Below are 16030 nucleotides of genomic sequence, written 5' to 3' on the forward strand. Positions count from 1 at the left end.
TATGGTTCTTGAATTAAGGTAAATAATAGTATTAAGAGAGCCTATGACTACTCTTATCATTCACTGCACGTGTCTTATGTACTAGGCAACATGCCCTATGCTCTATGGGCATGATCCAATTTCCAGGGCATATAGATTAAGCATGAGTGTGCTTAGCCAAACAGGAAGTTTGCGACTCAAGACCAAAGAGACTGGAAAAACACTAGGAAGGAGTAAGAGGGGAACAGGGGCTGGGGGATGGAAGGGAAAGAAGAAAACACCTGGGATCTAATTTTTATAAAAGTCTGGATGGCTTGACTTTAACCAGAATGTCCAGTCCTGCTCTAAAGGTTTGTTATACTTTAGAAGCAAATGGACATTTTCATCACTCTTCTCGACAATATTTCCAAATTAACAACAGTTAAAATTCACAACTATGTGAAAAAAAATTTTTTAAGAGAAGAGAGTCTAATAATTTCACCAGAGTTTCACAAAATTTTATGGTACCTGCATGGTGTTGTGGGGAAATGAATAAAACAGATGAGTTCTATATTTAAAAAGTAAACTTTGTATGGAAACACATTCCCCCTTTTAGGTCCGTGGCTTGGTATTTATTGTTTAAAAAAAAAAAAAAAGAAAATGGAATGACTTTTGCCAAATTCAATTTCTATTCTCAGAAAAGTAGGTTAATGTACATTAACGTCCAGACTTTAGAATTTGACCTTAATATTTTAAGGTCCTTAGTATTTGACCTTAATTCTCAACCTGTGGACATCTTGATTTCAGACTGCTAGCCTCAAGAATTCTGATAGAGCCGAAACCGGTTTGGCTCAGTGGATAGAGCGTCGGCCTGCGGACTGAAGGGTCCCAGGTTCGATTCCGGTCAAGGGCATGTACCTGGGTTGCGGGCACATCCCCAGTGGGAGATGTGCAGGAGGCAGCTGATCGATGTTTCTCTCTCATCGATGTTTCTGACTCTCTATCTCTCTCCTTTCCTCTCTGTAAAAAAATCAATAAAATATAAAAAATAAAAAATAAAATAAAAGAATTCTGATAGAATACATTTCTGTTGTAAGCCACCTAGTTTGTGGCCATTTGTGTGGCAGTCCTTTAAATGAATACAAATTCAGTTCCAATGCCTCACTTAGGGATTGTGTTCGTTCCGTCCCTGAAACTCTGGCTCCCTGGGTTTAAGGATTCCGATCCTCAAAGGGGCACACATACCCTAGGAAACAAAGCAGGGGTTCCACGAAACTGTAAGCTGTGGTTGCCACCTGGGCCCTGGAGATTCCTTGTGCCAAGGCATCAGCAGCCAAGAAGAGCAAATACCATGTTGGCAAGACTAATAGACCCTGATCATCATAAGGGAGTAGTTATGAGGCAGAATATGAATTGCATCCAGGTAATCCACTCAGGTCCCTCTTGATACTCCCTTGCCCACTTTTGACCCTCCGGGATGAAGGTCCTGGTCATGCATGCCACAGAGAGCAGCAGAGGTTCAAGCTGAGAACAAAGCTAATCTATAATGGGTACCAGAAGAGGAAAAATGACAATCGATTGCAGCCCAAGACCAGCTGTAGCAATAGGGCTACAGCTTGTCCCATTAACATGTTTCTTCTCAATTATCCTCCCAGGAAGGGAGACCCATCAGTCATGAGGGACACACTCCTGATTCTTAACAAATGAATGGATCTGAGGGTGCGAGATGTGGACTATGGCAGATGCTCTGAGAGTCACCCACTCAGATCCCCCTTCAAAAATGTTGCCCAGCTGCTAGGATAACCAGAAAAACATCCTCGGCTTTCAGTTCTCTAAGGCATCTTCAGCCTTTGCTGGAAATTTGTCCCACGCAATTACATCTCCTTTGGAGGCAGCCTGCATCTTAACGGCCTAACAACGCAGAAGCCCAGCTCCCTCCCCACAACTGCTCAGAATCTAGAAGGGTCAAACATTTGTGAAATGAATTATTCTAATTAAGCAAATACTTACTGGATAATTGCACAGTGTTTCATATTCCACATAGTCCTGTGCCTTCTCACTCCCAGTGGACATTTAGAATCACCTGGAAGGCTAAAATATACCGGCATTTGGGCCTCACCTCCTAGAGATTCTGATGTATTGGTTTAGTTTGGGACCAAGCCTGGGTATTTTCTAAGACCTTCCCAAGGGGACTAATATGCAGCCAGTACTGGGAACCACTGAGAGACAGCATGAAAGCAGGCCAGTGGGGATGAAGTGAAAGTCAGTGAGGAGGAAGTGACCCTCAATACCCTCTTTTATTCCCATTTTTTATTTCCTTTATCTCACCTAGGGCTGGGGGATCCCAACAGGATTAATCCCCTGACTTGTAGGATGTGTTTACAGAAGATTGTTTTAGCGTGATCGTCACCTTCTGGCATTGTGTTATGCTTTGTGCTGAGTTTCCTGACTGTGTCTGTGTCCCTTACCTGGGAAATCTGTGCCACTCGTTTTGTCTGCCTATAATTCTGTTCTGCAGCTCTGATCTTTAGTGATGCATGTTCCCTAATGTGTTCCCCACTGGCCTCCACCCTGGAATTCCTGATCTAATTGTTGGTCCCATCTCTACAGCGTGCCCCCTCCATGAGTGTGCCCTCCCCTGCCCAAACCCATTCTAGTAAGAAAATTGGGAGAAGGCAGCTCATTCACTTCCTGTTCAAGTATACAGTACTATTGACAACTTTCTGAGGGAGGATTTTAATAAATTTCCCAGGAAGTTTTCAAATTCATCTAATATTTCTATTTTTTTTATTTGCTAGCAAAGACTCATGTATGCATGTCCACACAGAACCAAAGCCCTCCAAATAAATGTTTATCCCAGAATAGATTCCATTTGGAATCTCTTCCATTTATCAACACTTTCAATTACCAGATTGTAGTCTCCACTCAAACCAGGGCTATATTTAATGTGCTTCCCTCAATCTGATGAATACTGAGAGCTACTAATGGTTCCTCATGGGAGTTTTATGAACGCAGAGGAACTCCTGCAAGCCCTTTCTATAGGCAATTTTATCAAAGACAGAATCTCAATGAGACAAACTGTTCCCTAGTCTTCTTTACCTATCTGTGACCTTAACTGCACAAGTATTTCCACAGATGCTTATTCAATTCATTTTTCATATTTTACTGCTGCGTAACTACTAAAACTAACATTTGCTGTAGTTTCTTTTTAAATTACATTTTTAAAATATATTTTTCTTAATTTCAGAAAGGACAGGAGAGGAGAGGGAGATATATATATATATCCTATCTAATAATAGACAAACATGGTAATTGACCATACCTTCACTATGCCTCCCATTGGCTAATCAGTGTGATATGCAAATTAACCACCAACAAACATGGCGGCTAATTTGCATACTGCAGGCAGGGTGGGTCAGCGCCATCCTGCCTGCCCCGCCACCATCCGGGCCTGCTGTTTGCCACCCGGGGCGGTGGGGCGGGACAGCAGCATCCCGCCTGCAACCCGACCCGGGGCGGCCGGGCAGGGCAACAGCGATCCACCGGCCTGCCCAGGCATCCCGTGTGTGACCCGACCCAGGGCGGCGGGGCTGGACAGCATGGCTCCTCTGTCACCCCAGCTTCCTCATCACAGCTCCCTTGGGGGCCTAAGCCTTTAGTCGGACATCCCCCGAGGGCTCCCTGGCTGCCAGAAGGATATCTGACTGCAAGCTTAGGCCTGATCTCCGGGGAGTGGGCCTAGGTCGACAGGTGGACATCCCCCAAGAGGTCCTGGACTGCTAATGGGCACAGGCTGGGCTGAGGGAACCCCCCCCCCCCACCCCTGAGTGCACAAATTTTTGTTCACCGGGCCTCTAGTCTACACTAATAAAAGAGAAACATGGTAATTAGTGTACAACCGCTACCCTTCCCATTGGCTAATCAGTATATCCTTATGCAAATTAACTGTCAGCCAAGATGGCGGCCGGCAGCCATGCACTGAAGAGAGCAGGGAGGCTTGCTTGCTTCAGTGACTGCAGACTCCAACGTTCCCCGCCTAACTTGCCGGCCTCTCAGCTGCAACTCTAAGCAACTATGTACTATGTTGCAAATAAGAAGCTAAACAAAACCCTAGAAACCGGCTTTCATTCAGCCAGGTTCACCCAGCTGGACCGCAACATTGTATCGATGTTTTCAGCAGCGAGGCCTCAGAGCTAAAGCTGGCCCAGAATAAAAAAAAAAAAAAGAAAACAAGGAGCGGTTAGGAGCTTCAGTTACTCGCCAGCCAGAAAACAGCCCTCAGCCCCTCAGCCAGACTGGCCAGGCACCCCAGTGGGGACCCCCACCCTGATCCAGGGCACCCTTCAGGGCAAACCAGCCAGCCCCTACCCATGTACCAGGCCTCTATCCTATATAGTAAAAGGGTAATATGCCTCCCGGAACCGGGATCAGCGTAGCAGCGAGGCTCCCAGCACCGGAATCAGTGTGACAGGGGGCAGCGCCCAAACCCCCTGATCGCCCTGGGGCTCTGTGAGTAACAGGGGGCGGGGCCACAACCTCCCAATCCACCCTGCTCTGTTCGTGACAGGGGAAGGCGCCCCAACCCCCTGATCAGCCCTGCTCTGTGCCTGATAGGGGGGAGCTCCCCAATCCCCTGATTGCCCTGCGGCTCTGTGTTTGACAGGGTGCGGTGCACCAACCCCCTGATCGGCTCTGCTCTGTGAGTGACAGGGGGCAGCGCCCCAACCCCCTGATTGGCCCTGCTCTGTGCGTGACAGGGGGTGGCACCACAACCTCCCCATCGACCCTGCCTTGAGTGTGACAGGGGGTGGTACCCCAAACCCCCAATTGGCCCTACCCTGAGCGTGACTGAGGGTGGCATCGCAACCTCCCGATCCGCCCTGCTCTGTGCATGACGGGGCGGTGCCCCAATTCCCCAATCGGCCCTGCTCTGAGCCTGACCAGGGGCTGAACCTAGGGATTGGGCCTGCCCTCTGCCACCCGGGAGCAGGCCTAAGCCAGGAGGTCGTTATCTCCGGAGGGGTCCCATACTGCGAGAGGGCACAGGCCGGGCTGGGGGATCCCCCTCCCGCCCCCCCCCCTCGAGTGCACAAATTTTTGTGCACCAGGCCTCTAGTATATATATAAAAGGCTAATATGTTAAGTGTCCTACCATCTGACTGGTCACTATGCCACACACTGACCACCAGGGGTGCAGATGCTCAATGCAAGAGCTGCCATGACACACACAGGGGCCATTTACAGAGAAATGTCACTGCGGACCTGGTGTCCACAAAGCAACACTCGGCTTGCCTCAAGTGGGACACAGTTCCGCCACCACCCTGGAGTGACAGCCTACCAAATCGCAGCTGATGCTGCCGAGACCCCATGGCGCAAAATGCGGCCCACAGCCCAGTCCAGCCTGGAAACAATCGTGGGTGCTGGTAATGACGTCACGTTGCAATGCCCAGCTTACGCTCCCTAGCAACTAGCCTCCTTGCAGTTTCTTCAGCCCAGGAACATGACTTGCTTTATAGCCAGGTGCAAACATTTCACACTTTAACCAAATGTCTGTAAAGTGTTTTCCCCGTGCCTCGTCTCATTTGATCCTCACAGAAGTCCTGGAGTAGGTAGATAAGAGACTCGGCAGAATCCTATTTTCTTTTCATTAGCCAGAAAAAGAAGATTTAGAAAGTTTAGAAACTTGACCTGACTGAAAAGAAGTAAGAAATGGTGGACCTTGAAAAACTTCAGGTTTTCTCACTGCACAGAATATAGTCAAACACTGCTGCAGTTAAATATTTTACCCTTTGTTCTCCCTGCATGATCTACGATAATAATCTACTTCGTGTTGATATTTACTGCTGTGTTGTTGACAATTACCTGAAAGAGAAGTTGGGGTGCTTCACTGGGCTGAAAAAAGTTTAGCTACATCTGAAAGCAGGTCTAATTAAGCAAGTTTATACTATATATACTAGAGGCCCAGTGCACAGATTTGTGCACCGGTGGGGTCCCTCGGCCTGGCCTGTGGGGATCGGGCCAAAACTGGCTCTCTGACATCCCCCCAAGAGGTCCCAGATTGTGAGAGGGTGCAGGCCAGGCTGAGGGACCTCATCAGTGTACGATCAGGGCCGGGGAGGGACTGAGGAGGACTCCATGGCGTAACCAGCCCATCTCACCCAGTCCCGATTGGCTGGACCCCAGAAGCACACTAACCTATCGGTCGGAGTGTCTGCCCCATGGTGGTCAGTGAGTGTGTCAGAGCAACTGGTCGAACGGTCGAAGAGTCGGACACTTAGCATATTAGGCTTTTATTATATAGGATAAAAGGCTAAGTTGACTCATCTCAGCAGAATCCTATTTTCTATCCCAGAATAGATACCATTTGGAATCTCTTCCAAATGCAAGAGATGTATATAACACTCTCACTGGTGCCAATCGCACGCATGTGAATTGAACTGTCATTGTTGATCGTGAATTTGGCCCACTTCTATTATAGAGAAAGGGCAAATAGTGATAGTAAAATATTTCTTTTAATTAACTTCCTTTCTATGTGCACGAATCTGTGCAGTGGGCCACTAATCAATAATAAGAGACAATCATTGACCAGCTGCCTCCTGCATGCCCCACAGTGGGGATCGAGACGGCAATACAGGCACATGCCCTGACTAGAAAGTGAACTGTGACCTTTTGGTTCATAGGTCAACGCTCAACCACTGAGCACACCAGCTGGACTAAATTACATTTTAAAAGTGATATTGTACTTACTGAAATAATATATATTTAGGCATTCTTTTAAAATTTGTTTTAGCCACAATTATAAAATAAAGGTTACTTGCAAAGTAGTCTTTCTCCTATGTACTCTTGCTGCTGGGTATGAATATTCAGCTATTTATGGCTGATATGTCACACATGTAATAATTTTTTTAGAAAAGATGCTTAATGCCATCTGTCATCTCGGTAATGATTTCAAAGACAGAGTTTTTAAAAAGAGACAAAGGAAAAGAAGGGAAGAGGCTGTAACAACTGTAAGCTCTGGTTAAACTATAAAAGTTAACATTCTAGACCAGCATCCTTCCCTGTCTTCTAAATCAATGTCTCTATAATGGCTTTTAACATATTTTAGGCTGAACTTAATTCTCCTAACATAGCTCCAAAGGTCTATTTTTGCTCAGTGTATTTTTTCCCTTTTTATTCCTTTTCATTATAGAATCTTGTATTACCTTTAAGGATCCTAATATAGTTGGAAGGAAGGAAGGAAGGAAGGAAGGAAGGAAGGAAGGAAGGAAGGAAGGAAGGAAGGAAGGAAGGTTGAGAGAAAGAGAGATTGAGAGAAAGTGAGAGAGGGAGAAAGAGAAGGAGGGAGGGAGGGAAAGTGAGCAGGGGTGGAGGAAAAGGACAGGGAGAGGGAGAGGGAGAGGGAGAGGGAGGGAGGAAATACCTTATAATAACTCCTAAGAGCCTCTCATCACTGGAATTTTCCTTTGCTAAAATGTATTCTTGCCAAGAATCTGTTCTTGGTGGTCATTGTTTTTAGAATTAAAATAATATGCATGTGGTACAAGCAGAAATTTCACTTGGTACTGAATTTAGGTTTCATATGCCGTCTGCTCTTCAGTTACAAAGGTTAATTTTATTCCTCTTCTCTTCTCATTTTTTTTATAAGAATATAAAATTCCCCAGCAAAACCAATGCAGGTCTTGAAAACTCAAAAGAAGAAAAAAATTAAGTGTTCTATCATACCACTCAGAAAAAAATGGATATAATCTTGTGACCACAGCATGAATTAAAAAAAAAAAAGACTTAGGCCCCAGCTGGTTTTGCTCAGTGGATAGAGCGTCGGCCTGCGGGCTGAAGGGTCCCGGGTTAGATTCCAGTCAAGGCACATGCCCGGGTTGCAGGCTCAATCCCCAATGGGGGCATGCAGGAGGCAGCCAATCAATGATTCTCTCTCATCATTGATGTTTCTATCTCTCTCTCCCTCTCCCTTCCTCTCTGAAATCAATAAAAACATATTTGTTTTAAAAAGACATAGACTAGAGGAAACTACACAATAATCTGGACTTCTGATCTTTTCTAGGCTGCATTTATGACTCCAAAAATAAAAAAATAAAAGATGTGGGACCTTCCTTTGGAAATCCGTTCACTGCAAGAATTTTCTCACTTGTGTTAATCTTAATTTCTTCTACTGCATTGCTACTCACTGCTCATTTCCAAAAGAAATTTTTTAAATTTACAAATGGAATACATATTCATTGACATAATGCAGAAAAACTCAAAGAATAAAATATCATCATTAATCATTCAATTATTTTAAAAGCATTTTAAATAATATAAGTATATAAATACATGTATGACATAATTGAGATTATAATATAAATTTTTTTTCATAATCTGAATGTGTATGTGAACCTTTTTCTATATCATAAAATATTGTAAATAATACAACTTTAATGGCTCTACCATCATTTAAGCCAAATTAAATTATCTTTATTTATTTCAACCAGTTTTGTCTTGTTACTCTATTATAAATAATGCTGCAATCTTATTTTATAAATATTTAAACCATATGTGATTATTTTCTTAATAAACATTCCCAGAAGTAAATATATTAGCTAGGCATTATGCATGAATTTTTAAATTAATGGAAAAACCATGATGATGATTACAATTAAATTTATTTTTAAAAATTAATCAAGACAGAGTAATTTAGGTACATGAAGTAAAAAAAAAAAAAAAAAGGAAGCAGTTTACCTTGTGCAAAAAGAACAGGATGAATTTTGAACCCTCCTCCATTTTTCAACCGTTGAGGCAGTTGTTCAAAATGATAACTATCAAGGTAGAAGTAAACTTTCAGAGCTTGCCGGCTTCCTTCCACTTGATATGTAAGAGGAACATCTAAAATGACATTTAATGTTACATTATTTCCTAAAATCAGATATACTGCATAGCATAATTTGTTAACCTTTAAAAAGAATCCTGAAAATTACTAGAAACTAAATTATCTTAAAGTACTCATGTTTATTAAGTTCAGGTTTGGGCATCCTTACAGTGTCATTCAGGGAAAGACTATAAATCAGGTTCTCATTAACTAAATAACATTTATTACTGTACTGTATATAAAATCCTGTAAGAGGAAACTTCATCACGCTTTGATACATCAGATGTCTCACTTAACTAAATGAGAAGTTAAGCTACACATAGTTTGGAATCACAATCTCCCAGGGCCACTGCCTCATTCATATTTTAGTCAAATGGGTCCATGGGGTACACTTCTTAAGTGGTGTGCAAGGAATTGAGTACCTACCAACCATTATCAAAGTCAGCTCCAGATCAAAACTGGATTATTTCTGTTGGTGTCTAACAGTCATTAGAAATTACCTTTTTTCAAATATCCTAAATTTATTTACTCAAAAAAACAAAAACCCAAAACACCAAGAGAAAATGCTGCAGGAGTATTTCACAGTGCTGTCATAAATCCTCTTCATTTTATGATACTTCATCATGGCAAATAATTTCCAGATAATTTTTTTAAAGGAATGTAAAAACTTTCTTAAAAGCACTGTATTAACATCTATAAATCTCTTTTATGCATATACTAATAAAGTTCATTTTATTTTTGTTTCTTTTTTAAAAGGGAGATGAAGGATTTTGGTTTAGAAAAAATAATAAACAGTTAAAGAGTTGGAAATAATTGCATTTTAATGATTGGAACAATCTTTTTATTTTTCCTGATTCTAAAATAAAAAGAAAAAGATGCATGGACACCAAAGAAAATACAAATTTCTATATTTTAAATATCGGTATCTTCTTGCTCCCCATTTCATACAATGTTATTCATATATATATATATATATATATATATACACACACATATATACACATATATATATACACACATATATACACATATATATATTTAAATTTTGTTAAGTCCCATCCCTTTGCTCTTTGGCAACAATGTAGCCAATCGCTGCATAAGCAAATGAATAATGTTATTGGAAAGAAAATAATGCAGCAGTTGAGTTCCAAATTACAGGACTAACAAAGAACAAATAAAGATGCTTTACCAGAAATTAAGAAACTGAAAATAAAAATAATCAAACATACTGAATTTAAAATGAAGTAAAAAAAAAAACTAAGAGTACTACCTGAAAGAATGGAAACCCATTGCTCTCAAAGTATTTAAACTTGATGATTAGGACTATGCAATAATTAAAACCTTCAAAAACGTTATCGTATAAGGAAAGGTCTCTGATGCCATCCTACAGAGAGGTTCACCCTTGAGAGAAGTTTCAGTGGTGGGATCCCTCCCTATAAACATGGCCCCATCACGGGATGGGCCAGTGAGTTTGAAAATAAGCTTTTGACTCAGGAGTTGTTAGTTGCCTTCGCTTGAATTGCTCTTCCTTTTCCTTCTGCAGGGCTGGGTCCTTCATGCCCGTCAGATTTCAGCTTAAAAGCCTCTTCTGTTGAGAGCCCTTCCCTGGTGACTCCTAAAAGGGCCACCTAACCCTTGTTCTTCATGCCTTACTTATCTCCTGCACAGGATTTACCATGTCCCTAACTGGCTTAGTTGTTGATTCCTTTCTTGCTGTCTCCCATTAGGCTGTGAGCGCCATGAAAACAGGGACATGTCCGGTGTCTGTCTTATTCACCGTGGCATCCACAGCTCCTGGCGCATATAGATAGAGTGGAGGTTCAAAAATACTCATTCCCCTAATAGTTATCATAAAATTAAAAAGGGGAAGATCTGCTGTCATTATATTATTCTCCAAAACCATAAAGATTTCCCACAAAATTTAATTATATACAACATAATAATTTAGCTCCTTTATTCCTCCACCGATCTATAATAATAGAAGCGTAATATGCTAAGTAGACCGGACAGCCGAAAGACGTTCCGGACGACCTTCCTGATGAAACCAGGGCTATGAGGGCTGAGGCAAGCCACCGTGGCTGCGAGGGCCGAGCCCCTTGCATGATTTTCGTGCATCAGGCCTCTAGTTACATAATATGAGATGAGAAGTATCTTGTATTTTCCCTATACTGAAGTGGGTCAAATTGCCATGTATCGCTCATTGATCTCTAAGCTTTATGCCAACAGGGACTTTGTTTTATTAAGTCACCATTATATCCCTAAAAATTAGTTTAGCACTTAATACATTGTATATACTTAATAATTATTTCTTCCAAGAAAATGAACTGTTTTCAATCCAGACATTTAAATTCTACTTGCTTGGCATGTCATATTTCTTCAGAATCTCACCATTATTTACTAAAAAAATTAGACTATAAATAATGCTAAATATACCTTTTTTAAAAAAAATGCAAAGTAATAAAGCAAGAAGGAGGGATTAGAATATTTACTGAATATTACCATTAGCCTTACATAATGCTGGAGACTCTCAAATACATTACTTTATTTAAAACTCAAAATCCTGAGAGTGGGGAAAGCTAATATTCTCGTGCAGATGAGAATAGAGCCAGGATCTAAACTAAGGTTTCTGGACTTCAAGGTCGATGTTCCCTATTTATTCTCTTTATATATTCATGCTTCCACCCTCTGCACTCAGTCATTCTCACATAGACATGTAGCCAACTAGTTCTCATTACAGTGACACATATTAATTAGTCAATCTGATGCCTCTGCTTCTATGCTTATAGAAATTAAATCACATGCAATTAATGATAAAGCTCTGGTTTTCTTACACCACATAAATAGGATGTGATGACCCTCAGGTACTGAATCATTCTCTTTCTTGAAATTAGCTTAGAATAACTAGATTCCTATCATCACTATTTTTAATTTATTTGGAATACCTAGTAATGTAGCATGGGAACTGACCTTTCACTAGGTGAGGTTATGCTTCAGGGAAAGACATAAAAATGTATTGCCAAATGTATCGCACAGTTTTTGTGTTTGTCGCAGATTCGTCTACATTTACATACAAAAGTTAGTTAATTGGTCTTAATTATCTTTAACAGTATATTTTCAACAGGCCAAAGTTAAATCATAGTGCATATGCAGTAAGTAGATATTTATCAAGCTTATGGTATTGGTTCCTCCGCTGCTTGTTCAACAGACCACTCAACCAGGAATGTCATATTTAAACCACAGAAAACAGTATTCCTGAAATTTATAGTTCCTCAGGCAAAATTTAGAAGAAAGAAAACATTAGGTTATATTGTGAAAATAGAGTTTCTCTACCTTCAGCAAAGCTGTGCCTACATTACTCAGGCAGATGAAAATACATTTTATTTTATACATGCCCACAGAAGACCATACAATTTGTTCAAATAATATTATCCTTATCAAATAATCCCCTTTATCAGACAAATTCTCCCTAAAATATAACCTATATTCTTAACATTGTAATTCATGTTTTTGTTCTCTGTCATTTATCAGGGAAGGTGAAAATTTAATAAAATTTTGTCCTCTTATCTTCGTAATTTCATACATGCAGAACCAAGGACTTTTACCATCTCCACAGCTACTATCAAGGTCAAGTCACCATCATCTTTCACCTGGGTCACTGCAATTGCTTCCAAACTGCTCTTTCTGCTTCTGCCCTGGCCGCCAGTAATGATTTATTCAACGCAGCAGTCTGAGGCAGCCTTAATAAGTAAGGCAGATCATGTCCTTCCTCTGCTCAATGGCTTCATTAGAAAGGCAAAGCTCTTCCAATGGTCTGGCCTCTGCTTCCTTCTTATCTCCTACTCTTTCCCCCTCAGTCACTCCATGCCAGCCACACAGGCCTCTCTACAATCCCGAGAGCATGCCACACTGTTCCAATGAGTCTGGAACACGCCCTCCCAAACACCTGTATGACTCGCACACTTAACACATTCAGGTCTCTGCTCTCCTCCTTAGTAAGGTTTCCCTCCCCAGCTTGTTAAACATTCATACCCTTTCATCTGCCCCTTCATTTTCATCCTCTGTTCTCTTCTATTTCCCTTAGATGTCCATATTATTATCTTCTAATTTATTATCAAATTACCTCATTTTGTCTTGCTTTATGTTTCTATCTCTCCACTTGAATATCAGCTCTGTGAGGCCTATCTGTCTAGATCTCTACCGTATCCAGCATCTAGAATAGTACTTGGTGATAGTAGATGTTTCAGAAATTTTTGACGAATGAATAAATGATTATCATTCTTAAATCAGATCACAGATTAAATGGCTATTTATTGAGTCCCTATTTATTGTACTAGACATCAGAAATGTGAACATAAGTAAGAATCTTCCCCAGCACTGGAGAGGTTAACATAGTACATAAGATCCTCACACTTATGAAAAAAAGAGAGAGACAGAAAAATAATAAAACTGCTATAGATTTCTTGGACTCAGAGATAAATTTTAAACCTATTTATGACAATGTTGAAATAGTAGGTAAATGAGAAATTGCAGAAACTAAAAGATATAGAGATTAAACCCTAGGTATTGCTATTTCTCTAAATATAAACTTCTAAATTACTCCCTTTGTTGGGTATACTGACATCAAATTGCTAAATCAAAGGAAGATTTTTCAAACCCTCAATTCATTAAGTAACTTCTTCGCTACATTAGATACAACGACGTTCTGTTGAAGTTTTCTCCTTCAATCTTCACACTAAGTTTGTTCTTCCTCCAACTTTTATAATAATAAAGCCCTTCTGCCCATGACAATGCATATACTTCATTGATATTTGTTCATTCATTTCCTTGGGGAAAAATAACAGCGTTGTCTTTTCTATTTTAGGCTCCCTCTAAGGTGCTGGAGATATAACAATGAACAAGACAGGAAAGGGTTTTGCCATCCTGGATATTGTAAAGCAAGCATGTCAAACTCACGGCCTGCGGGCTGCATGCCTGGTTTATCTGGCCTGTGTTAGCCTTTGAGTTTGACATGCTTGTTGTAGAGGATAAATAAATGAATCAAGATAATTATTGTGATTATACTTATACACATTAAAATTCTTGACATTCAGAATGAAATGATTTTTTATTTTCATTTTTAAGCAAGCAAAAAGTATAGAATGTGTGTCTACTTCAAAATTAAATTATAACTTTTTTCAATTACTGTCAGATCAAATAACTATAATGTCTTTCTCAACTGGTTTAGATCTAAATGTTATACAAAGTGAGCATAACATAGGACTCTTCTGCTTCTTATTGGCCCTAAATACTTGTTTGCGTTGCCTGCTAACACATTCCCTAGAGTAGTGGTTGTCAACCTTCCTCATGCCATGACCCTTTAATACAGTTCCTCATGTTGTGGTGACCCCCAACCATAACATTATTTTCGTTGCTACTTCATAACTGTAATTTTGCTACTGTTATGAATCGTAATGTAAATATCTGATATGCAGAATGTATTTTCATTGTTACAAATTGAACATAATTAAAGCATAGTGATTAATCACAAAAACAATATGTGATTATATATGTGCTTTCCGATGGTCTTAGGCGACCCGTGTGAAAGGATCGTTCGACCCCCAAAGGGGTCGTGACCCACAGGTTGAGAACCGCTGTCCTAGAGGAACAATTGAAGATATGGAGAGCAAAGTCAACTCAGTCAATTTTGTACATATTTGAGAAAAAGTTTTGGAAGCTACAGAAATATTAGGGCAGTCCTTTTATTTAAAAAAAAATCTTTATATAAAAAAGCAGTAGAAAGAACAAATATTCTATGACCCTACTTATAAGAGGTACCTAGCATAGCAAATTCATGGAGACAGAAAGTTGAGAAGAGATTACCAGGGACTGGAAGAGGGGGGAATGGAGACTTATTGCTTAATGAGTATGAAGTCTCTATTTGGGAGAATAAAAAATTCTGGAGATGGATGCTGGAAAGAGTTGCACAATAGTGTGAATAATTATTTAATGCCACTGAATTCTACACTGAAAATTATTTAAGTGGTAAATTTTATAGTATGTATGTTTTACCAAAATAACAAAAATAAAAAAGGGAAGAACATTTTGACTAGCACAAAATTTGATGCACACATTCAAAACATTTTGAAGGTCAAACTAATAGGTACAAATAAAAGTTTAGAATTATTTGTAGGCTTATGTTGTATATACTTTCTATGCCTCCCAATTTGCTATTATTATTTTCTCTAAATAGGATATTTTATGTAAAATAAACTTCAGTCCAGCCAGCGTGACTCAGTGGTTGAGTGTTGACCTGTGAACCAGGAGGTCACAGTTTGATTCCTGGTCGGGGCATATGCCCTGGTTGGGGCTCGATCCCTGGTGTGGTGCATGCTGGAGGCAGCTGATCAATGATTCTCTCTCATCATTGATGTTTCTATCTCTCTCTCCCTCTCCCTTCTTCTCTGAAATCAGTAAAAATATATTTTAAAAAATAATAAAATAAACTTCATTTAAAATATATTTATATCAAAGTATTACCATATGTGTTTGTTTGATGACAAAGAAATTCTGTAAAACATTTAACTACGTACTTGCAACCAGTGGCTCCTCTTCTGATGGTTTAAAGTAAAAAGAAACCTTTTCCAAATCAAATAGTGCAACCAGTGTATCTTCTAGCATGGCCTGTTCGTCTGTCTAGAAAGAGAGGGAAAACAAATAATACATGATATAATAGGATTGTGTGTAACATAACATGACATAACATAGTTTAGCACAGCATAGCATAATATTACATAACATCCCCAGACCTACACTAGTTTCACTTGTGTTTTATTCACATTCAAACCAAATTATCAACATTTAACTAAAATTTTGCTGTTTAAATTAAAATTAATAAATCTCTCATAGTTACAAATTTCTTTATAGTTTTATATTTTTACTTTTCTCAATTGTTTAAATGGTTCCACACAGATCTTCATTCTATTTTGTAACTAGAGCCTAATTTTTACTAGAGCCTTATTTTTACTACTTACAAATGAATCTTTACAAAAAAGCATACCATTTGCCTCTAAATTTCTATAATCCCATTAATGTAACAGCTGAAAGGCGAAAATGTAGTTGTATTAAAAAGCCACAACACATAATGGTCACCCTATTTTACAATAAGATAACTATGCATTATTCATTTTGCAATTTATTAAAACCCTGATAAAAGAAATTTGCATGTGTGCAACG

The 16030-nt window shown here is 39.8% G+C and overlaps 1 protein-coding gene across 2 annotated transcripts in view; it reads right to left on the reverse strand.

Annotated features, from left to right (window-relative positions):
* The window catches only part of PREX2 (phosphatidylinositol-3,4,5-trisphosphate dependent Rac exchange factor 2), a 226555-nt gene that overhangs the window by 47282 nt on the left and 163243 nt on the right, over nt 1-16030 (reverse strand). For both annotated transcript variants that reach the window (XM_070391971.1, XM_070391970.1), the window contains exons 33-34: nt 15388-15490; nt 8692-8835 (exon numbers count right to left, since the gene is read on the reverse strand). In XM_070391971.1, the coding sequence (XP_070248072.1) occupies nt 8692-8835; nt 15388-15490 (247 nt within the window). The remainder of the gene's footprint in view (nt 1-8691; nt 8836-15387; nt 15491-16030) is intronic.

The sequence above is a fragment of the Myotis yumanensis genome, unplaced genomic scaffold, assembly GCF_028538775.1.
Source record: "Myotis yumanensis isolate MYYU_CA2020_CCGP unplaced genomic scaffold, mMyoYum1.0.hap1 SCAF_15, whole genome shotgun sequence".
In the NCBI taxonomy this organism is placed as follows: Eukaryota; Metazoa; Chordata; class Mammalia; order Chiroptera; family Vespertilionidae; genus Myotis; species Myotis yumanensis.